We start from the raw sequence: 25,277 nt of genomic DNA, 5'->3' as shown, positions 1-25,277 counted from the left end.
ATAGTACTGTGCTACCTGACATGGGTAATAGCTAATGTTCACCATCCATCCGAGTCCAAAACATTGTCTCCCCTCTTGCAACAACATGTGACGCTTATTGTATCTGCATGCGTTTTTAGTTATGTTTTTGAAGTATCCTTTCTGTACACCTAGATTACAAATGCATTCATACCTCTGGTGGAATAGAAAGAACACTGGATTAGGAGATTTTGGTAGTAGTTCTAGCTTTGCCTCTATTTTACAAATTGAGAAAGTTATTTAAACTTTCCAGTCCTCGATATCCTTACCTATAAAATTAGGAGGTTATATTAAATAATCTGTAAGATGTCATTGAGCTTTAACATTTAAATTCTATAATTATCAGCTTATTTTTAACAAGCAGTTATTGAGGATCTACTATGTGCTAAACTTTCTGCAGAAAGACACAATCCATTCATTCAAAGTGCTTACGATCTTGAAGAGGAGACGGATACGTTGATGGCTTCAATATAGAGCAACAAAGAATTTCCTCTGCTTCTGAACTTTCAACTACTGTCATTGTCCTTCCCTAGGTGTGAGCAGAGATTCTCCCTCTTAGTAAAGACATTTAACTCTGCCTGCCGCCAACAGATGGGGCAAGTGGTCACATCAACTAGACCCTGTTGCATTGGACTTGAGAGCTAGTGAATGAGAGGGAGCTTTGAGGATCTAAGTTTTGTAAGAAAATAAGCATCTGTATGCCAGGGTAACATGGGAATTGAAAGTAAGGCTCATTTTGTTCCACCTGGATGGAGATGGGAGTGAGGTTGCTATGGGGTGGGCCAAAGATGCTATTGAGGGAAATTTCACAGGGCATTGATGTCTCAGTTGAATTTTGAAGGAAGAAGAATTAAGCAGGTATATTAGTTGGGATACCTTCAACTGCAAAATACAGACTAGCCATTTGAAGATGGATTTGATAAGAAATGCAATCATTATTCCACGTAATATAAATTGCAGGGGCAGGAAAATTCCAGGTTTGGCGCCATGGCTCAAAACATCATTGAGAGCTCCATCTCTTTCTTGCGTCTTAGCTTCGTCCTCCTCAGAATATTGCTTTCTGGTCTTCAGCTTTTTCCTTCATGATTGCAAGATGGCTGCCTAATCCCTCAGCATTTTTTTAAAACAATTGTATCTTAAAAAGTTGAAAGGGGGTAACTTTTCTCAAAATCCTTTTAATCAAAGAGAAGAACCATGTTCTTTTGCCCTGTTTCCCCTGTTTCTTACCCCAGTCTCAGCAGACTTCCCTTCAGGTCACAGTGGCCATGGCTGGTGCTGTAAACACAAGGGAGGCTGGGAAAGCATGTACCTGGCATTTTCAGTCTCCATGTTGCATGGCAGGTTCTGTCTGCTGGGAGGAAGTGTGCGTGTGAAGGGGGAGTGGGGAAGCGGGGAATGGTGTGGTTGCTGGGTAAGCCTCCAACTATGTCTTCCAAACAGGAAAGGAAGGAGTGGGGAGTTATTAATGGACCTCATACTCAGACCTGGGCACCGCCCTTTGCTTTCTGAATTGTAGGCATTCAATTGATATTTGCTGATGGTGGGATCATTGTCATGGAAATGGAAAATCAGTGTCAAGTCAGGTAACTGAGTAGTAACATCAGTTATTCTTTCCAGGCCGTGACTGGATGAAAAAATTTTTAATTTTGTCACTTGAATGGGTGACTGTTGATATTCCTACTGGGTGGCTGAATTAAATACTAATTCAACATCAGGAGAGGTAGTGGTGGTGTTTTTCTAAAAACCATGTCTAATTTGGCAACAGCTTTATAATCTAAAAGGAAATCAGGGAAAAATATGAGTTCAGTGGAAAAAGACCAGATCCTAGGAAATGAAAGTTTACTGAAAACACCATGTGTGGGGCTCTAATGAAAAAAAAACAGAGTGCAAGATGGCCCCAGGGCTATGGAAAAAATTTAGTATGTCCTAATGATGTACTTAGTGTCTGTTGATTACACATGGAAACTCACAAGAAAAAGAAGCAGAAGAGGACACCAAAGTAGTGCATTTAAAAAAAATCAACTATATATACAAGCAGACATTAACATTTTTAAAAAAAAACTTCCTTTGCCTTTCTCACAAGTACAAACAAAACAGAAAGCCAGAAGGTTGTCTTCTAACTATAACAACAGCAACAAGAATATTAAATAGAGAATGAAAGAAGACGCAAGTCATTGTGTTGGTAGGGTGTGGGTTATTTTAAATAATTCATATGAAGTATGCAGAGAGACTGCAAAATCAGTATGAGCATGTCACAACACACCGATCCTTCGAAATAACTTCTCGCCATGTCTTTTTAAGACTGCTAAACCCTTTTGCAAAATTGTGAGAGCTTGTCTGGAGAACAGAAAGCATTAGAGGTGAATAAAAGTTGTGGGTTTATTTCCCATTGCTCTTTCTTTGAAGAGATTGCTCCATTTTTAAATGACTGGGACTATTTAGCTCCAACCATAATGTATTTCCAGTGGGTGTTTTTTTCTTTTATCTAGAGTTTTATTCTTTTGCTCCGTTCCACCCTGCTTTTCTTCTCATGAATGTGAAGACATGTAATAACTCAGGAAAACAAACGACCATGGGTGGTTGATTATTTCCAGTTTCATGGTGAAATGTTTCCAGTTTCATGGTGTTTACTATGAGGTGTCAAGCCAGGTACCACATTTCTGCTGTTAAGTTTTCTTTCCATCTAGACTAGATTAACAAGCTTTTTGAAGTTGTTATATGCTTTTGTTGACCAATTTTCTATCACCACTTGGAGTTCGTAGATTCATCCAGGTCCTTGATTCGTAGATTCGTCCAGGGCGATGCAATTTCTGCCCTCCTTTCAGTATCTAATAAGACCTGATGCAGTGTTCTTCCTCAGGAGTCCATGTTAGAGTTATGCAGGGATCTTTTACCTACACACAGGCATCTACTTGCCTTAGTGTGCCAAATCAGAAGCTCTGTGCTTGGGCCTGGCAAAAACATACCTGAAAACACTTCTTTGAGTTATTGTGATGTACAGGTCTGGTTCAAACCATTAGACTGTTGGAAATAATAAGTTTACTCTCAAAAAAAGAGAGGAAAAAGAAACAGAGAGAAAACAAAGGCTGCATAGACAGCCCTTGCATCTGACTACTGTGACAGCTAACCTGTATGGGAAGACTGGGAATTAGCAGAGTATAATGGTTAAGAGACCAACTCCTTGGATTCAAATTTCTGCTCTGTTGTGTGACCTGCATCAAATTAATTAACCACTCTGAGCCTCAGTTTACTCATATTACAATGAGTATAATAATAATGCCTGTAGTAATTTGGGGATTTAATTATGTATTACGTATTAGATTAAAAACGTATAAAGTATTTGCTGATACACCAACATGAACATTGTTGTTCAAACAATGTCAACTGTTAGTATCTCAGGCTGCTCAGAGGCTCAGATGTGAAGTCAAATAATATCTTTGATAAAAAAATGAAAACATGAGTGATTGTAAATAAAGGCATGTTGTTTAATAGATACAACATTTTAAAGCCTGAGATCCATAGTGAGATTTTGTTTTAGGTCCTAGGTATTATAAATTTGGGGTCCATATTTAATATAAATAATTATATTAGCATTTAGAATGCCAGAGTCCCTCTTAATTATATTAGTAAAAGCCTTAGGTATCATAAAATGACATGTAGAAATTACTGGCTTGGTTTATTAAGGATGGTATTATTTCTGGTAGGTCATGAATATTATGGGCTGCACTGTCCAACAAGAGGATTAAGAATGCATTTATGCATCAGCAAGAAGGCAGGAGAAGAAAATGGCAATTCTTAAAATTGTTTGATAGAGATATTTCAGAACAAGCATTCAATAGTCATCATAGATAACGTTAGATATTTGTCTTAGTTCTCTATATTTATTCTGTACTTTAGAGGTTTTTTCTTTTTAATTACAAATGGAAGTGGAGCACAATAATCTTTAATAATCTTTTCAGTGCTTGGGGGTCTCCTATGGTTCTTAGTCTGGCCCTGAGTCAGACTCCCTTCTGGGGATGTGAGAATTCCACGTGAGTGATTTCTTTAGACCATGTCCTCTCATAGTGATGCCATTTTGGGGCGGAGTTAGTAGAAATGCTGTAACAAAAATCTTTGCTCTTATCCACAAATGTTTGGCATAGACAGTGAGCCACCTGGTTCATCCAACAGACAGGAATCACCTGATATGTAAATTCTCTTTCAGTAGCCCTGATTTACCATTAGACAGCTTTGCCAACTTTGTTTGTAATAGACTGTAAGCTCCACATACAACAGGGCCAGATGGTCCCCATGGTTCCTAGTATCAATATCAGCAATGAGAACATTACAGAATTTCAGAATTGAAAAGGGTCTTATGGTGGGCCAAATAATAGTCCCCCGACGGTGTTCACATCCTATTACCCGGAACGTGTGAATACCTTAACTTTACAAGGTAGAAGGGACTTTGCAAATTTGATTAAATTAAGAATCTTGAGATGACGAGGTTATCCTGGATTGTTGGGTGGGTCCAATCTAATCATAAAGATTCTTATGAGAGAGGCAAAAGGATCAAAGTTGGTAGAAGGAATTGTGACAACATAAGCAGAGATTGGAGTGATGGAGCCATAAGCCAAGTAATGCCAGCAGCATCTAGACTCTGGTAGAAGCAAGGAACTGATTCTCCCCTGCAGTCTCCAAAATAAACCGACCCTGATGATACATTGATTTTATTTTTTATTTTTTTAAATTTTATTGGATTATAGTTGATTTACAATGTTGTGTTAGTTTCAGGAGTACAGCAAAGTGATTCAGTTATACATATACCTATATTCATTCTTTTTCAGACTATTTTCTCATATAGTTTATCACAGAATATTGAGTAGAGTTCCATGTGCTATACAGTAGGTCCTTGTCGGTTATCTATCTTATGTATAGTTGTGTGTGTATGTTAATCCCAAGCTCCTGATATATCCCTCCCCAATCACGTTTCCCCTTGAGTAACCATAATTTTGTATTCGATACCTGAAAATCTGTTTCTGTTTTGTAAATAAGTTCATTTGTATCATTTTTAAAAAATTAGATTCCACATATGAGTGATATCATATGATATTTGTCTTTCTCTGTCTGACTTACTTCACTTGGTATGATAATCTCTAGGTCCATCCATGTTGGCATTATTTCAGGGTTTTTTTTGTGACTGAGTAATATTCCATTGTGTATATGTACCACGTCTTCTTTATCCATTCCTCTGTCGATGGACATTTAGTTTGCTTCCATCAATAGTCTACAAACAATAGATGCTGGAGAGGGTGTGGAAAAAAGGGAACCCTCCTACACTGTTGGTGGGAATGTAAGTTGGTACAGCCACTATGGAGAACAGTATGGAGGTTCCTTAAAAAACTAAAAATAGAACTCCCATATGATCCAGCAATCCCACTCCTAAGCATATATCCAGAGAAAACCATAATTTAAAAAGACACATGCACCCCAATGTTCATTGCAGCACAGTTCACAATAGCCAAGACATGGACACAACCTGGTGATACATTGATTTTAGCCCTGTAAGACTCATTTTGAACTTGTGACCTCCAAAACCATATGATAATAAATTTGTGGGGTTTTTAAGCTACTAATTTTTGGTAATGTGTTACAGCAATGATAGGCAACTAATACAGACTTCATAGAATCATCAAATTTTATTTTATTTTTTTGATTGAGTGATATGAGGCTCAGAGACCTTGGCCATTCATTTATTCACTCATTCAACAAAAATTTATTGAGCTGCTAACATCTGCCAGGCACGGTGAGCAATAGACATACATGATCCATGCAATGCCTTTCTGAACCTTTCTCCCAGTACCCTGGGCATCAGAATCTGGAGTGGAGAGACCCCCCAGAGGAAAGATGTTTGGAGCTGATGAATACTGATGGTGGTAGGCCTGATCCCCAGAGATGCACTGTTTCCATTCCTTCCAGGGCCTTGGTAGTTTGCTTTTCTTTTGATTTTTTTGAACTGCCCAGGACTTAACAAATTCCTTCATTTACACAAGTTGGCTAGGGTGAGTTTCTGTGGCTGTTACGCCAACCCTAATAAATTATCTAAATAAATAGTCAGCTGATAGTGACCTCTGATCATGTCAAAGGTTTGTGACAGTGTTTTAGACCAACAATTTATTTTTAACAAGCTCATTTGATTCCACAGAAATAGTCTTCAGGTCATCAGCCCACTGATGTTTCATCCCCAACAAGCTAAGTCCACATCTTAATCTCAGCATTTGGGAAACATTTTTCTCTGTCTACGTGGAAAGAAAAATGTGAACCACAGACTGAATTTGTAGTTCTCTGATGTCTGAGCTGCTCCAGTGTGTTATGGAAAGAATAAATATGAATTTCATAATAATTCCATGAATATTATCTACCACCAGCAAATAAGAAAATTGCCATTGCTGGATAACTTCTAAAATACTAGCCATGGAAGGGATGATGGCTGATGTTTAATGTCTTAAATAAGTAGCTATCATCCTCCTCAAGGAACAGCAAGTTCTTCCAATAAAGAGAAAGGATAAGTCAGAGAGCAGAGGTACTGCCTACAGGGACTCAGACTATAAGGTTAAGCTTAATGATTTCAAGCACAGACCCTTGATGAATCTGGTCCTAGACACCCTGAGAATTCACTGTGTCTCCCCTTACAGAGCTTGCCAGACTCCAGTGATAGCAAGATTCAACAGATTGGTTAAGTGATTACACTTGAAGCCAGGCTTCACCATTTGATTTTCTTGATCAACTCATTAACCTTGTTAAACCTCAAGATCCTTGTGTAGAACTGAGTCACTTTCTGCAGCAGAGATGAGCACAGCATAGTAAATCAGCTACACCTCAATAAAAGAAAAGTAGGACCCATAATAGCATCTTTGTTCTAGATGAATTATAAGGTTTCTATGAAATAATATGTGGATGAAAGTCATAGAGATGTTCACAGATAGTCTGGTTCTCTTCTCTTCTGGGTTAAGACTGAACTTTCTCACCCCTTGTGGAGTGAGGGTGATGACCAAGTGACTCACTTTGGCCAATGACATATGAGCAAAACTGACACATGTCATTTCTGGGAGGAGCCCTTTAAGAGCCAGGATTAGATTCACTGGCTCATTGTCTTCTTCAGCAACGTCAGGGTTCAACATGGGGACTTCTGCATCCTGTGGGGTCCTAGCCTGAAGGTGATATGGTGCTCATCCACCAGCGGACCTGAAATAACCTTTGTTGTTTTAAGCCACTGATATATTTTGGAGCTGTTTGTATCTACCAAACAAACTAGACTGCTAGGAATCCCATGTAAAGCACTTAACACACAGTAACTTGTCAGGTTGGATGAGAGGTGAGGTCATGGGGGTAATTCATTTACTCATTTAACAAAAGTTTACTATCACATCTAGATGCTATGCAGGGTGAATATCATGGTGAAGGGGGAGACAGAGTCCTTGACTTCATGGAGTTCACAATTATGCTGAGGCTGCTACCCTTCCAAAACTGAGAAAAACAATCAGAAAAGTTTCACAGCCCTGCTGGAGAGAAAAAACCGTGAAGTTGGGCTGGGCAAAACTCTTCATACAAAGACAGAAGGGCAAAGAATAGTTATCCCTACCCAAGAACCAAAGATTGGTTGGGAACAGTGGATGTAACCTGGTTGATACTGGTTCTGGGCATGCCTGAAGGTGTGATTCCTGCCTGGCTGTGGCACCATTATCGATGCTTCTGCACTGAGTTCCCTGACCCAACATGTCATGACTGCACCCAACAAAATGGCCCTCTTTAATGGAACCCATGCCCTGTTCACTCCACTCACATGAACTCACACTCACACTGCCTAGCCACCACCATCCCACTAGACCAAAATAAAATTGAATGTTTCCCAGCCTGATTTACCATACATATACTCTGGCTGTATTAGACCCACCTGAACTATAGCCTTTAGGGTAGCTTTCAGAAGAAGCTGAGAAGCAACAAATCAAAAGGCTATTTACTTTCCTCCCTTTCTGGAAACAAATGGCATTTGGTCAAGCATGGTGGTGATCCTCACTGGGTTCCTGGCAGCGGACCTGAGCTCTGTGATGTGGACGCCTGGTCCCACCAAGGTGGGAAGGCAGAGGTCCCTGTTGCAGTTCTGCCTGCTCCCACATGAGAAGGAGTGTTGGTAGTTCAGCACTTTGAAAGTCAATGAAGAACACCCTTTCATATTGAATCTAACAGTCAGCACCTTGGGCTCAGCAGAGATGCCCCAGTCCTGGCCACTACCTAGCAGAGTGTTCTTCTGGGCATCTCACAGAGAGAGGGAGAGGAAGGACTCTAAGTTAGTTGTTGATGAGCTTCTTCTTTATGCCCAGGAGTGGTTTGAAATGAAGCATACAGTTTTTCTGTGTTCTTGGAGTAGCTTAATCAGAATTGATGACGTCAGGAATAAAAATATCGTCTTGAGATTCATGTTGCTTCATTAGGAATCTTGGCCCTGACGCTTACAAGATGTGTGATCTTGAGTGAATTGTTTGGTCTCTCTGAACCCCAGTTTTCTTACCTGTAAAATGGTAATATTAACATCTTATAGGTGGTGTTCAAAGAATTAAATAATATATGTTAAGCAGTGTCTAGGGCATAGTGGACTCTTATTATGTGTTCATGCCTTTTCCTTTTTCCTTCTAAAGCAGGTATGACTAAGTACTTCTTTTTGCTCTTCTATCTGTGGGAGAAAGCATTATGCATCTTTGAGGGTTACAATGCCCCTTCCATTGCATCCATCATATATTTATTTATCCTCCCAATAATGTTACGTGTAAGAACTATAATGATGCTCATTTTATAGATAAAGAAAGTGGAGTGCAAGGAGATTAAGCAACTTGATCAATGATCACAAAGATAGTACTTGTCACAGGTATGACTTGCACTCAAGTATTAGACCCAAAACTCCTTCTCTTTATAGTCCTTGATTTTTCTTTGAGATTTGCATGGAGTCTGACTTTGTTGTGGCCAAAGATTAAGCCATGTTTAGCACTATCTCTGTCTACTGGTCTTTATATTTACATTGTTATCAGAAACAACTTGATATAAGGTCAACCTTAGGCATGTTGAGCCTTCATCGAGGAAGGGGCAGTTGCGTAAGTGTTAGGTTGAGTGTGTAGGACTGGAACACCACATTTTAATCTCTGTAGGGTCTCAGACTGGCAATCAAAAAGGGAAAGAAGGTGTGCCTGCTATCTTTTCATCCCTTCCCCCAAACCCCACCCCCATCCTGGGGATGCTGATCTTCATGGACTACATCCCTCTTTGCAGGGTCACCTGGGAATGGTTGGGTTTCTTTACCAAAGATGATAGCTTGTCTCAAGCTATCATTCTCTTCTTCTGAGTTTCATTAATCATGCCATCTCCTCATTTTCGAGGGCCTATGAGGGTCAAGTTCTCAGGGTACTGCACAGCAGTGTAAATAATGCCTTATCAAACCTTCCTAAATTTAGCCTAATATTCTGATGGGACCCTGAGTGACAATAAGTAATTCCAAATGGTACAAGGAAAATGTACCCTAGGTAGATGATGGCTGTCAATAATTGGTTTCCTTATCCATCACCAAACCAAAGTCCTCAATCACACAGTGTCCTTTTGGGACTCTTTTCCTCTTTCAAGGATACCATCGGTAGTAACTTTAATTTAGTTTTCCCAATATAGAAAGTGTTGGGCTATGGTGATGTCACCATAGTAAGTACACCTGTTTCAGTACCTGGAACCTTCTTTCCCTAGATACATCTCTGACCTGCCTTTCACTTAATTCAATGTCATTTTGCTCCAACGTCATTTTTTTAGAGAGGTCTTTCTGGATCATGCCATCTAAAACAGCAATTCCTGCATTGCTCTCTGCCTCCTTACTCTTCTTTATTTTTATTTTCAATATTGTTTTTTAACCACACAAAATATTATATACCACATTTAATTGTCTGTTTTTCACCACTAAAATTAAAGCTCCATGGAGCAAGGACTGTCTGTCTTGTTAGTGCAATATACGTAAAATGACCTACTTGGTTAAATAAAGGGGAAGTTTGTTAGGACAAATGCAAGCTCTACAGAGAGAAGAAAAAAGAGAGTACAGATTTCTGCTAATAACTATTCTGTCATCATCGAGAAAAGCAGACCAAAGTACCATGTTCTGATCACTGCCGAGAGGTGTATCTTCCTTTAATTAAGATAATTCCTTTAAGGACGTTCAGTTCCCTTTACTGATCTCTCATCGAGCAACTTTCTGTCACTAAGTCAGTTTTCTAGTTGCCTTTTTCCTAGTAAAGACTGTGAATGAAGGGCTATGGGGCACAAGCATTCTGATCACTAGAGTTGTTCATTCCCACTGTTCTCGGTATCTCCCTTAGTAATCAGTAAAGTTATGTTCCTGTTTATAAGAAGCATCAGAGGTAAAACTTAGGTAAACTCACAAAACCAGGTTTATGAACCTGGAAAGCCAAGGTCTCAACTCTCCACTGTGATTTCCCTCCAATGGGTAGCAGCCGTGATGAAACACATCTGGAAAGGTTATCCAACCTTACCCATGGCTCTCATCTGGCATACAAATTTTGGGACTGGTTAGTTTCAAGTTCATATGGGCTTAGATGCAGCAATAGTGGATCTTCATAATTAACCTAAGTTAGCTTAAGGTTTATAGTGTGTTACTGGTAGAAAAGGGAGGCATTGCTGTAGCATTGACCACACAGTTTACTTTTAATGGACAGATTTTCATTTAGTGAACTGCAGCAAAACAAAACAAAAATGCTGCAGACATTTATCTCTCAGTAGCTACCTAATAAAGCTTAAACTGGCCAACTTCCATGCCCTTCAGGGTGCCAGAAATACAAACAGGAAGTTAACATTTCCATAGCAATAACAATTCTGTAATAAAAGCTGAGGAGAAACAATAAAACAGAAGGTCAGGATAAAAGCAATTTACATTTTAACATCCTAACACTACATCAGAATAAATTTTAAATATCAAAATAGAGTCAGAGTAAAATTAGTGTAACATTTGTGATCAAATGACTTTTTTTTTCATTTTTAGGCATGGCTTCCGTCTGGTCTTGTAGCAAGGCGCGAACTTATATAGCATCTCTAAATTCCCTCAACTTGTAAGTTCTGCTGTGTCAGCCTATGGATAATTTTGACCAAGCAAGACTCTCTATTTCAGGTATAAATGTTCTTTTCAAAGAAAAGATGATTCTCATATGATTCATTGTGTTGATCATTTGCTTATATTCACTCCATTATTGTGAGAAGCCATGCACAATAATGTGTCTAATGAAAACAGTGATTTTAAGCAAGTCAAATGGATTCTTCAAATATCCCTAGTAAGCCAAGAGGATGACAGATTATCCTTTGGGAATGGGCATAACCTGGAACTGGTAAATGTTCCTTGATTTCCCTGTGCTTGGACCTTTCCTTTCTAAACTATTAAACATTCTTTTCCTCTAACTATAGAAAATGGAGGTGGTTTTCTAAGACAGTGAGAAGATACTTTAACATTATGTAGAGGAAGGATGAACTGAATGTCAAGGAGACAGAAAAGGGACATTCTTAGGTTGAGATGAGTAACCAGGAGATAATAAACCAGTGTAAAGGACAGAAGAGAGGGAAGAGGGGATTTAGGTCCATAAACCATGAATTTGTTATTGCAACCTTGAGCTGTGCAAGCTTCCATGGCCTTCTGTCCTTGTAAGATAATGGGCTTATAAAGCAGATAAAATTGCTAACAATTGGGACACTGATACAGAAAATCAGAATACCTTTTATTGTGATAGACTCTATTTTTCATAAATTATCTTTCATTGTTTAAGGAATACATATTCAGTTTCTTTAAATGGTGTAAATGCCGTAACAGTAGTTTCTAAGCCTTCCACTCCTTTAAAAATGTGTTGAGCATCAAGTAAGACCCAAGTAAATTCTCATCCAAAAATGACTTTTTACCCTTTTATTTTCTCACTTTCCTGTTACTGAAATGTGATTTTGATGTGGGACATTGGCACTGATTTTGAATTAGTTGCAACCATGTACATTGCAGTTTACCCAGAATCCATAGAAAAATATCTCTATAAATCTACATCCTAGCCCTAGAATGTCCCCCCTTAATTGGGTTGACAAGTGTGTTTTAATATACTACAGTCCTGATGAGATAGAAGCATGATCTCCTCAACTTAAATAAATGCAAGCCTGATAGCCAGAGAAAGAGTAAGATGACTCCCTTTTGCCTCTAGCTGTGATAAATTTATGTATTCATAGTTAAAAAAGACAAATTACTTTTCTTAACGTAATCCTAAGGGGATTAATACTAGCAAATATTATGCCAATCTCAAAGTCCTGTAATTTTAGTGTACTGAGCACTTACAGGAAATTGTGTAAGAAATTGTTTAAATGGAATACTGCCCTCTTATGGTTACACAGATCCTTCTAGAGCCAAACATAAAATCATAGTCTTTAGTTAGGGCAGTTAATAGAGGGATTTAATTAGTGGAGAGATCCAAAAAATGTAACACAGACTTTGACTTTACACGCTACAAAACGGAGTTGTATGGAGGCAACTCATTCTAGGTTTATATATCTAGGTTTCACAGAGGCAAGGATAGAACCCAGTTCATTGCTTTTTCCATTCTAATGCATATTTGAATAGAATTGTAAGTTCTGGTTTCATAATGCAGATATTTCAAGGGAAATTACAAAACATCAATTTTAGCAAAGGATTTTGTTGATAAGAGTCATTGTACTAAATCAATATGATGTCAAAACTTTCCGAACGTTAGAGGACTTCAGCATCTTATCAAATCAGAAAATTTGGAAAGTTTTCAAATATCAAACTAAAAAACTTCCAGTTTTCAGGACATTTTATTTATATTCTCCAAAAATCATTCTTATTCGTATTTATCATCTGAGGAGTCACAGTACAAGTTGAATACATATATCTAACACGTGGCAGTCTGTCAAACACTGGATAAAAAAAGCATTTTTTTTCCCTAAAAACTTTCATCTCTTCCAAGATAACCATTTGCATTTTTATTTGTTCCCAGGCTGTTGTTTTTATTTGAATCAGCTTTATTGAGGTATAATTTACATACAATAGAATGTATACATTTTAGTGTACAGTTGAATGAGTTTTGATAAATGCCTGTGCTTGTGTAACCATCATCAGAATCAAGATATAGACCATATACATAGATATATAGAACATATATATCACCCAAGAAAGTTTCATTGTCCTGATCTCAGTCGATCTCCCCATTCTGGCCCCAGGCAAACATTTCTCTCTTTTCTGTCTACTCTATAAAGAATAGATTTGATCTATACAGACCTTCATATATAAGAAGTTATAAAGTAGATACTCTTTCATGTTTGGTTTCTTTCAGCATAATGGTTTGAGATTCATCATTGTTGTTTTGTACATCAGTAGTTTGCTCCTGTTTATGGCTGAGTTGTGTTCCATAGTATGGATATACCACAATATTCATCTTATCACTAGCTATTGGATATTTGGTTTGTTTCTAGTTGGGGGATTTTATTAAAAAATACTGCTGTGAAAGTTCATGTAAAAGTCATAGTGTGGCCAGATGTTTTTAGTTCTCATAGGTAAATACCTAGAAGTGCAGTTGTTAGCTCATATGATAAGTGTATTTTAACTTCAAGACACCACTAAACTGTCATTCAAAGTGGCTGTATGATTCTACATTTCCACCAGAAATGTATGAGAGTTCCAGTTGCTTCAAATTCTTGTCACCGCTTGATGGCATCAGTATTTTTGTGTGTGTGTGTGAATTTTAGAATTTTATTTTTTTATACAGCAGGTTCTTATTAGTTATCCATTTTATACATATTAGTGTATACATGTCAATGCCAATCTCCCAATTCATCCCACCACCACCACCCCTGCCACTTTCCCCCCTTGGTGTCCAAACGTTTGTTCTCTACATCTGTGTCTATTTCTGCCCTGCAAACTGGTTCATCTGTACCATTTTAATAGGTTCCACATATATGCGTTAATATACGATATTTGTATTTCTCTTTCTGACTTACTTCACTTGGTGTGACAGTCTCTAGATCCATCCACGTCTCTACAAATGACCCAATTTTGTTGCTTTTTATGGCTGAGTAATATTCCGTTGTATATATGTACCACAACTTCTTTATCCATTCGTCTGTCGATGGGCATTTAGGTTGCTTCCATGACCTGGCTATTGTAAATAGTGCTGCAATGAGCATTGGGGTGCATGTGTCTTTTTGAATTATGATTTTCTCTGAGTATATGCCCAGTAGTGGGATTGCTGGGTCATATGGTAATTCTATTTTTAGTTTCTTAAGGAACTTCCATACTGTTCTGCATAGTGGGTGTATCAATTTACATTCCCACCAACAGTGCAAGAGGGTTTCCTTTTCTCCACACCCTCTCCAGCATTTGTTGCTTGTAGATTTTCTGATGATGGCCATTCTGACTGGTGTGAGGTGATACCTCATTGTAGTTTTGATTTGCATTTCTCTAATAATTAGTGATGTTGGGGGCTTTTCATGTGCTTCTTGGCCACCTGTATGTCTTCTTTGGAGAAATGTCTATTTAGGTCTTCTGCCCATTTTTGGATTGGGTTGTATGTTTTTTTAATATTGAGCTGCATGAGCTGTTTATATATTTTAGGGATTAATCCTTTGTCCACTGATTCATTTGCAAATAGTTTCTCCCATTCTGAGGGTTGTCTTTTCGTCTTGTTTATGATTTCCTTTGCTGTGCAAAAGCTTTGAAGTTTCATTACGTCCCATGTGTTTATTTTTGTTTTTATTTCCAATACTCTATGAAGTGGATCAAAAAAGATCTTGCTGTGATTTATGTCAAAGAGTGTTCTTCCTATGTTTTCTTCTAAGAGTTTTAGAGTGTCCAGTCTTACATTTAGGTCTCTAATCCATTTTGAGTTTATTTTTGTGTATTGTATTAGGGAGTGTTCTAATTTCATTCTTTCATATGAAGCTGTCCAGTTTTCCCAGCCCCACTTATTGAAGAGGCTGTCTTTTCTCCATTGTATATCCTTGCCTCCTTTGTCATAGATTAGTTGACCATAGGTGTGTGTGTTTATCTCTGGGCTTTCTATCCTGTGCCATTGATCTATATTTCTGTTTTTGTGCCAGTACCATATTGTCTTCATTACTGTAGCTTTGTAAATTGTCTGAAGTCAGGGAGTCTGATTCCTCCAACTCCGTTTTTTCCCCTCAAGACTGCTTTGGCTATTCGGGCTCTTTTGTGTTTCCATACAAATCTTAAGATTTTTTCTTCTAGTTCTGTAAAAAATGCCATTGATAATTTGATAGGGATTGCAGTGAATCTGTAGATTGCTTTGGGTAGTATAGTCATTTTCAGTCCGTTGATTCTTCCAATCCAAGAACATGGTATATCTCTCCATCTGTTTGTATCATGTTTAATTTCTTTCATCAGTGTCTTATAGTTTTCTGCATACAGGTCTGTTGTCTCCCTAGGTAGGTTTATACCCAGGTATTTTATTCTTTTTCTTGCAATGGTAAATGGGAGTGTTTTCTTAATTTCTCTTTCAGATGTTTCATCATTAGTGTATAGGAATGCAAGAGATTTCTGTGCATTAATTTTGTATCCTGCAACATTACCAAATTGATTGCTTAGCTCTAGTAGTTTTCTGGTAGCATCTTTAGGATTTTCTATGTATAGTTTCATGTCATCTGCAAACAGTGACAGTTTTACATTTTCTTTTCCAATTTGTATTCCTTTTCTTTTTCCTCTCTGATTGCCGTGGCTAGGACTTCCCAAACTATGTTGAATAACATATGTGGACATCCTTATGTTGTTCCTGATCTTAGACGAAATGGTTTCAGTTTTTCACCATTGACAATGATGTTTGCTGTGGGTTTGTCATATATGGCCTTTATTATGTTGAGGTAGGTTCCCTCTATGCCCACTTTCTGGAGAGTTTTTATCATAAATGGGTGTTGAATTTTGTCAAAAGCTTTTCCTGCATCTATTGAGATGACTATATGGTTTTTATTTTTCAATTTGTTAATATGATGTATCACATTGATTGATTTGCGTATATTGAAGAATCCTTGCATCCCTGGGATAAATACCTCTTGATTATGGTGTATGATCCTTTTAATGTGCTGTTGGATTCTGTTTGCTAGTATTTTGTTGAGGATTTTTGCACCTATATTCATCAGTGATATTGGCCTGTAGTTTTCTTTCTTTGTGACATCTTTGTCTGGTTTTGGTATCAGGGTGATGGTGGCCTCGTAGAATGAGTTTGGGAGTGTTCCTCCCTCTGTTATATTTTGGAAGAGTTTGAGAATGATTGGTGTTATCTCTTCTCTAAATGTTTGATAGAATTCACCTGTGAAGCCATCTGGTCCTGGACTTTGGTTTGTTGGAAGACTTTTAATCACAGTCTCTTTTGAGAGTGCTTGTGATTGGTCTGTTTATATTTTCTATTTCTTCCTGGTTCAGTCTCAGAGGGTTGTGCTTTTCTAAGAATTTGTCCATTTCTTCCAGGTTGTCCGTTTTATTGGCATATAGTTGTTTGTAGTAATCTCTCATGATCTTTTGTATTTCTGCAGTATCAGCTGTTATACCTCCTTTTTCATTTCTAATTCTATTGATATGAGTCTTCTCCCTTTTTTTCTTGATGAGTCTGGCTAATGGTTTATCAATTTTGTTTATCTTCTCAAAGAACCAGCTTTAAGTTTTATTGATCTTTGCTATTGTTTTCTTTGTTTCTATTTCATTTATTTCTGCTCTGCTCTTTATGATTTCTTTCCTTCTACTAACTTTGCATTTTGTTTGTTGGTAAGGTTAGATTGTTTATTTGAGATTTCTCTTGTTTCTTGAGGTAGGCTTGTATTGCCATAAACTTCCCTCTTAGAACTGCTTTTACTTCATCCCATAGGTTTTGGATCATCGTGTTTTCGTTGTCATTAGTCTCTAGGTATTTTTTGATTTCCTCTTTGATTTCCTTAGTGATCTCTTGGTTATTTAGTAATGTACTGTTTAGCCTCCATGTGTTTGTGTTTTTTACATTTTTTCCCATGTAATTGATTTCTAATTTCATAGCGTTGTGGTCAGAAAAGATGCTTGATATGATTTCAATTTCCTTAAACTTACTGAGGCTTGATTTGTGACCCAAGATGTGATCTATCCTGGAGAATGTTCTGTGGGCACTTGAGAAGAAAGTGTAATCCACTGTTTTTTGGATGGAATGTCCTATAAATATCAATTAAATCTATCTGGTCTATTGTGTCATTTAAAGCTTGTGTTTCCTTATTAATTTTCTGTCTGGATGATCTGTCCATTGGTGTAAGTGAGGTGTTAAAGTCCCCCACTATTATTGTGTTACTGTCAATTTCCTGTTTTATAGCTGTTAGCAGCTGCCTTATGTATTGAGGTGCTCCTATTTTGGTTGCATATGTATTTATAATTGTTATATCTTCTTCTTGGATTGATCCCTTGATCATTATTTCATGTCCTTCTTTGTCTCTTGTAATTGTCTTTATTTCAAAGTCTATTTTATCTGATAGGAGGATTGCTACTCCAGCTTTCTTTTGATTTCCATTTGCATGGAATATCTTTTTCCATCCCCTCACTTTCAGTCTGTATGTGTCCCTAGGTCTGAAATGGGTCTCTTGTAGACAGCATATATATGGGTCTTGTTTTTGTATCCATTCAGAGAGCCTGTGTCTTTTGCTTGGAGCATTTAATCCATTCACGTTTAAGGTAACTATCGATATGTATGCTCCTACTACCATTTTCTTAATTGTTTTGGGTTTGTTTTTGTAGGTCCTTTTCTTCTCTTGTGTTTCCCATTTAGAGAAGTTCCTTTAGCATTTGTTGTAGAGCTGCTTTGGTGGTGCTGAATTCTCTTAGCTTTTGCTTGTCTGTAAAGCTTTTGATTTCTCCATCAAATCTGAATGAGATCCTTGCCAGGTAGAGTAATCTTGGTTGTAGGATCTTCCCTTTCATCACTTTAAATATATCATGCCACTCCCTTCTGGCTTGTAGAGTTTCTGCTGAGAAATCAGCTGTTAACCTTATGTGGGTTCCCTTATATATTGTCATTTTTCCCTTGTTGCTTTCAATATTTTTTCTTTGTCTTTTATTTTTGTCTATTTGATTACTGTGTGTCTTGGTGTGTTTCTCCTCGGGTTTATCCTGCCTGGGACTCTCTGCACTTCCTGTACTTGGGTGGCTCTTTCCTTTCCCATGTTAGGGAAGTTTTCGACTATAATCTCGTCAAATATTTTCTTGGGTACTTTCTCTCTCTCTTCTCCTTCTGGGACCCCTATAATGCGAATGTTGTTGAGTTTAATGTTGTCCCAGAGATCTCTTAGGCTGCCTTCATTTCTTTTCATTCTTTTTTCTTTATTCTGTTCCGCAGCAGTGAATTCCACCATTCTGTCTTCCAGGTCTCTTATCCATTCTTCTGCCTCAGTTATTCTGCTATTGATTCCTTCTAGTGTATTTTTCATTTCAGTTATTGTATTGTTCATCTCTGTTTGTTTGTTCTTTAATTCTTCTAGGTGTTTGTTCTTTAATTCTTCTAGGTCTTTGTTAAACGCTTCTTCCATCTTCTTGATCCTTGCCTCCATTCTTTTTCCGAGGTCCTGGATCATCTTCACTATCATTATTCTGAATTCTTTTTCTGGAAGGTTGCCTATCTCCACTTCATACAGTTGTTTTCCTGGAGTTTTATCTTGCTCCTTCATCTGGTACATAGCCCTCTGCCTTTTCATCTTGTCTATCTTTCTGTGAATGTGGTTTTTGTTCCACAGACTGCGGGATTGTAGTTCTTCTTGCTTCTGTTGTCTGCCCTCTGGTGGATGAGGCCATCTAAGAAGCTTGTGCAAGTTTCCTGATGGGAGGGACTGGTGGTGGGTATAGCTGGGTGTTGCTCTGGTGGGCAGAGTTCAGTAAAACTTTAATTCACTTGTCTGCTGAAGGGTGGGGCTGGGTTCCCTCCCTGTTGGTTGTTTGGCCTGAGGTAACCCAACACTGGAGCCTACCCGGCTCTTTGGTGGGGCTAATGTCGGACTCTGGGAGGGCTCATGCCAAGGAGTACTTCCCAGAACTTCTGCTGCCAGTGTCCTTGTCCTCACAGTGAGCCACAGCCACCCCCTGCCTCTGCAGGAGACCCTCCAACACTATCAGGTAGGTCTGGTTCAGTCTCCTATGGGGTCACTGCTCCTTCCCCTGGGTCCTGATGCGCACACTACTTTGTGTGTGCCCTCCAAGAGTGGAGTCTCTGTTTCCCCCAGTCCTGTCAATGTCCTGCAGTCAAATCCCACTAGCTTTCAAAGTCCGATTCTCTAGGAGTTCCTTCTCCCGTTGCCAGACCCCCAGGTTGGGAAGCCTGACATGGGGCTCATTACCTTCACTCCAGTGGGCGGACTTCTGTGGTATAAGTGTTCTCCAGTTTGTGAGTCACCCACCCAGCAGTTATGGGATTTGATTTTATTGTGATTGCACCCCTCCTGTCGTCTCATTGTGCCTTCTCCTTTGTCTTTGGATGTGGGGTATCTTTTTTGGTGAGGTCCAGTGTCTTCCTGTCGATGATTGTTCAGCAGTTACTTGTGATTCCAGTGCGCTCACAAGAGGAGGTGAGCGCACATCCTTCTATTCTGCCATCTTGAACCAATGTCGGCATCAGCATTTTTAAATTTAGCTGTTCTAGTGGTTAATAGGACATCTCATTTCAGTAGGTGTTTTAATTTGCATTTATCTCATGGCTAATGATTTTAAACCTCTTTTCATGTGCCTATTAACCACTCAGATACCTTTTTTTAAATGATGTGTCTGGCCAAATCTTTTGGCCATTTTAAAAAAATTGGATTTGCAACCTGTATTTGAGTTTTAAGTGTTCTTTTTATATTCTAGATGCCAATCCTTTGTCAGCTACATGTATTGTTAATATTTTCTTCTAGCCTGTGGCTTGCCTTTTCATTTTCTTAATGATGGTTAGGCAGTCCCATGTGCTATAGATTGAATATTTATGTCTTCCCCAAATTCATGTATTGAAATTGTAATCCCCAAGGTGATGGTATTAAGATATAAGGCCTTTGGGAAGTGAATGGGTCATGAGGGTAGATCCTTTCATAAAGGATTAGTGCCTTATAAAAAAAAGGCCCAAGAAAGCTCCCTTGCCCCTTCCACCATGTGAGAACACAGTGAGAAGATGCCATCTGTGAGAAAGTGACACTGAATCTTCCAGCACCAAAATCTTGGACTTCTCAGCCTGTGAGAAGTCGGAACTGTGAGAAAAAAAATTGTTGATGTTTATAAACCATCCAGTTTATAGTATTTTCGCTACAGCATCCCAAATGAAGTAAGACACTATGCTATGAAATACTGTACCCTCCTGTCACTGATCAGTATTCTGTTTAAAGATATCATTGATATTGAGCCTTTCAAAATATGACTCTCATAAATGACCACAATTCTAACAAGTATTCCTTTTTTAAAATAGTGCCATACGCATATTGCTTAATTACAGAAATATCTATGTAAAACTCAAGAATAAGCAATTATACTCCAATAAAGATGTTAAAAAAACAACTCAAGAACAGTGACTGGCTACTTAATGGGTATTGGGTTTTCTTTAGAAGTTATGAGAATGTTTTGGAACTAGATAGAAGCCATAGATGCACAAGATGGTGAATCTACTAAATAATATAGAATTATATCCTTTAAAATGGTTAGTGTTATACGAATTTCACCTCAATTTTTAATAAAGAAAATAAAAAGGGGAAGAGGGGAGTGTACCTCATCCCGTCTCTGAAGGACACAATGATGCATTAGGGGCAGAGCAGGCAAGACTGAGCGCAGCAGTTAGAGTTCCCGCTCCACCAACAGTCAGGCTCGCAGTGGTCCTCACGGCAGACAGTGCAGTGAGAGGCAGATCACAGCCTTCTCCCGGGGCCTTCCAGGCCCTCCGGCCAGCGGGTGAGCTATGGGACGTGGGGACAGGCTGAAGGCTGTGTCTCGCAGAGCTCCAGAGCCCTCGCAATGGCCACCCACTGGCAGGGCCCAGGCCTTGAAGCAGCAGCGAACCTCTCCCCAATCCCCACCTCGGCGACCTAACGGCAGTGGCAGTCTCCATGGGTCGCAGTCCACAAAGGCCTCAGCAACTGGAGTATATGGACACTGCCATTAAGGTAACAGCTTCAACTAGCTTCACTCTCTCCATTCAAATTTCAAAAATTGGTATAGCTTAGATCAGTTGTCTACCTCTACGAGGTGGCCAGAGGTCAGGGTTAAGTTACAAGGACATTGCACAGCATTACTTCAGGACAACCTCTGTGGTTGGGCTATTCTCAAAGAAGGGCAATTGTTGTGAGCTGGGAATTAACCTGATTGATATTTGCTACAACACTTATTCCTATTGATACTATACAAATGATTCTCTCCAGTTTAAATGAAAAGCCTGAGGGCTGGCTGGGTCCTGGGCGCCTGGCTCCCTCAGTGATGATGGCTGGGCAGAGTCTGGGGACCTGGCCCTGAGGGCGCTGCCAGCTGAGATCTGCCTTTTCAGCCAGGCATGGGCACTGGCGGGAGGACCCAGACTGGGTGCTGTGCAAACACTCCCAGGCAGGGTAACCGGCTCATGCAGGAACCCCTCCCTTTAGCCCGGCCTGGACCTTGGAGGGCAAAAGTTGAGCCTTGGGCCCTTGCCCTCTCTTGCCAGAACAGAGGATAACATTTGTTTCGGTGGAGGTTAACAGGAACATCGTGACCTGACCTCAAGAACAAAGGATCTGACACTAAGAAGTTTGCAACAAGGAACAACTACCCTCCCTCACCTTCCCTATAAGAGGGCTTTGCTGAAAGCTTTCCGGAAGTTTGGAGTTTTTAAGGTATAAGCCACCAGTCTCCTTGCATGGCCCTGCAATTAACCTTTCTCTGCTCCAAACTCCAACGTTTTGGTATTGTTTGGCCTCACTGTGTTTTGGGCACATGTACTTACGTTCGGTAACAATGGGACTGCTTGTGGAACTGCTTCTGGAGAGTGGAAAAAAAAAGACCCACACTTAGATATAGTCTAAGTGGAACTTTAGAACTCCATGTACAAAGAGAAAATTCTAAAAGCTTCCAGAGAGAAAAACAGGTAACTTAAAAGGTACAAGAAAGATTGATAAGAGATTTATCATTTAAAAAACTGGCTCAAGAAAACATTTAAGCAAAATTTTAAAAATGCTGAGAAAAAAAGATTATGAGCCTTGAATTTTATGCCCAGACCAATTGTCATTCATGTAAATGGCAAAATAAAGGCAAATGAAGACATTCCTGAACTTAGGATGTTTATCACCACAAGCTCTATCTGAAATGTTTATTAAAGTTATATTTCAACAAACTTAAAAAAAAAAACTTAGAAGCTACATTTCATCAGAAACATTGATAAGCAGCAAAACCAGTAAAACTTTTTGTTAAGAATAATAGCACTCTGATTTCAGCTCCAAGTGGTAGAGCTTAGAAGTCAGCATTCCTGCCCTTATAACAAGAAAAAGCTGAACAAACTAAAAATCAACAAATTTTTTTGGACCCACCGGTGAACTGGGGTCACATGGCAAACTCCAGAGTCAGATATGACACAGACTATCAGAGAATTTTAAATAACTATTATATATTAAAGGCTCTAATGGAAAAAGTAGACAGCATGCAGGAACAGATGGATACTATAAGCAGAGAGATGGCTATTCTAAGAAAGAATCAAATGGAAATGCTAGAAATAAAAAACAAAGTAACAGAAGTGAAGAATGTATTTGATGGGTTCATTAGTAGACTAGACATGGCTGAAGAAAGGATCAGTGAACTTGAAAATCATTCAAATTTCCCAAACTGAAATACAAAGAGAAAAAATAATGAACAAAACGAGCAGAATACGTAAAGCTGTGGAACAATATCGAAAGATGTAACATGCCTGTAATTGGAATATCAGAAGGAGAAGAAAAAGAGAATAGAGCAAAAGAGATATCTGGAGTAATAATGCTCAAGAGCTTTCCAAAATTAGTGACAGACATCAAACCACAGATCCAGACAGGTTAGGATACCAAACAGGATAAACTCCAAAAAAACCTCATTCATGGGCATAATACATTCAAACTGCAGAACATCAAGGACAAAGAAAATCTTGGAAGAATGAATAAAATCATAATCTTGAAAATTCTCAGATTGTGTCAGTGTGGTAGTAGCATGTGATGAAAGGATAAAGTTAAGCAAAAATTCTCTTTTATTCGTAAGCTCTATGTAGTAATAAATTTCATATACTCTGTATATACAGGTGTACCTCAGAAATATTGCCTAGGGATTCAGGCCACCACAATAAAGTGAATATGGCAATAAAATAAGTCCCATGAATTTTTTGGTTTCCCAGTGCATGTGAAATTTATGTTTACACTATACTGTAGTTAAGTATGTAATAGCATTACGTCTAAAAAAAAAAAACTGTACATACCTTAATTTAACAATAATGAAATAATACTGTTGGAAAAATATTGCCGATAGACTTGCTCAATGCAAGGTTGCCACAAACCTTCAATTCATAAAACAAAAATGCAATATCTGTGAAGCACAATAAAGCAAAGTGTAATAAAGGAGATATGCCCGTACATACTGTAAAACTGTAAAGATAGCAACTTGGGAGTTTGAAAGAGGGCATATTACTTCCAAAACACGAGAGGAAAAGTGATAGATTAAAAAAGAAAAACGTGTCAGCAAACTTACATCTATACTGAAGAATTTGAGATTATTAAAAAGAACAAGATAGATTTATATCCACTGAGATCAAAATCTCATCTGATATTGTTTAACAAAAAACATATATATTTATATATATACATATATATGTAAATGCACAAAAAAGCTGAGAATATACTTCTAGGAAGGGGAAGGGAACTGAAGTGGGGGAGGGAGAAAAAACATTTTTTCTTTCCCATATTGTGTGTGTGTGTATATATATATATATATATATATATATATATATATATATATATACACACACACACACACATACATACACACACACACACACACACACACACACGTATATTTGTGTAGAGTGTATGTAATTTGGAAAATGATTTTTTAAAACTACCAGCCTCTCGGAGTAGATCCTGTCTCAATATTGAAGAATGGAGGATGGGTCTAAATTTCTCATTTTTCACTGTAAATGGAAGGGCAAAATTAACATGGAGGACTATGTAAAAACACAAATTATTTCTCTCCACAATACCTCCAGATGTCATGTTAGGAGACAGAGCTTCAAAGGGAGCTAATTTGCTCCTGGAACACAATTTTTCATTTAAACACAATCTTCATTTTGAAGAGAAAACAAATAGACACGATATAACCTTGCTGGCCTAATGCCCACTCATGTCCCACAAGTACCGTATAAAACCATGAAAGGAACCACATCAAGGCAGATTAGACCACTGAGAACTTCAAGGAAATCACATCAGCCACGCACGATTAATCTGTGGACCTTTGTTAGAAAAAGCAAGCTGAGTGGCCCAGAGCTAATGGGAGCAGTCATCAAATTAGAAGTTATCTTTTGAAATGACATGAGGAAGCAGGAATTTTGAAAAAGTCTGGAAGGGCCATCAATTTCATAGACTTGAGGCTTTCTTTCTTTTAGGGAATAAAAAAGAAGCATAATGCTATTCAGTGTGCTTAAAGGCATTATTATCCTCACGAATTGTACAACCTTTTATTCTTTCCTTTCAGCCCAAGGAAGAATTGTTTAATTAGTTTGTTTTTATCTTTATACATCTTTTACATATTTACACATTTATATATTTTTCAGCATTTAAAATATTTCTGGAACATCACATATATCATTTATAACCTGAAAGTCAGTGTTGTATACTATGTTAGGAAATTGGGCTGTAAAGCCACACTGCCTGGGAAAGCATCCCACCTGTGACACTTATTGTCCAAGTGACATTCATCAAATATTTACCTCCCTGTGTCTTGAACTTGAGAATTGTGAACTAGAACACGTTTCATCGTCATTGTAAGGACTGAGTGAGGTACAATAAGCAAATTAACATCAGTGAAGAATAGCTCTTAAAATCCTCATATCAACCCCATGAGGTAGATCCTCATTCCACAGACAAGGACACTCAGACCTTGAGAGGGAAAGTAACTGGTCCAAGATTTTACAAAGGGTAGGTGGAAATGGTGGAGACAGAATGCAAATCCAGTGGAGTCTGGCTACAAAACCCCTGTTCTA

At 38.4% G+C, this 25,277-nt stretch overlaps 1 protein-coding gene across 4 annotated transcripts in view; it reads left to right on the top strand.

Moving 5' to 3' along the window:
• The window catches only part of COLEC10 (collectin subfamily member 10), a 171,039-nt gene that overhangs the window by 42,224 nt on the left and 103,538 nt on the right, over positions 1 to 25,277 (top strand). For 2 of the 4 annotated variants that reach the window (XM_067711424.1, XM_067711423.1), the window contains exon 3: positions 11,078 to 11,203. The exons of 1 other annotated variant lie outside the window; for it this stretch is intronic. In XM_067711424.1, coding sequence (XP_067567525.1) covers positions 11,167 to 11,203 — 37 coding nt within the window. In that variant the 5' untranslated portion in view covers positions 11,078 to 11,166. The remainder of the gene's footprint in view (positions 1 to 11,077; positions 11,204 to 25,277) is intronic. One more of the 4 variants, XM_067711425.1, reaches the window with a different exon arrangement.

Source organism: Pseudorca crassidens, chromosome 17 (assembly GCF_039906515.1).
Source record: "Pseudorca crassidens isolate mPseCra1 chromosome 17, mPseCra1.hap1, whole genome shotgun sequence".
In the NCBI taxonomy this organism is placed as follows: Eukaryota; Metazoa; Chordata; class Mammalia; order Artiodactyla; family Delphinidae; genus Pseudorca; species Pseudorca crassidens.
Note: the sequence above shows the minus strand (reverse complement) of the source record. Positions and strands in the feature narration are given on the sequence as shown.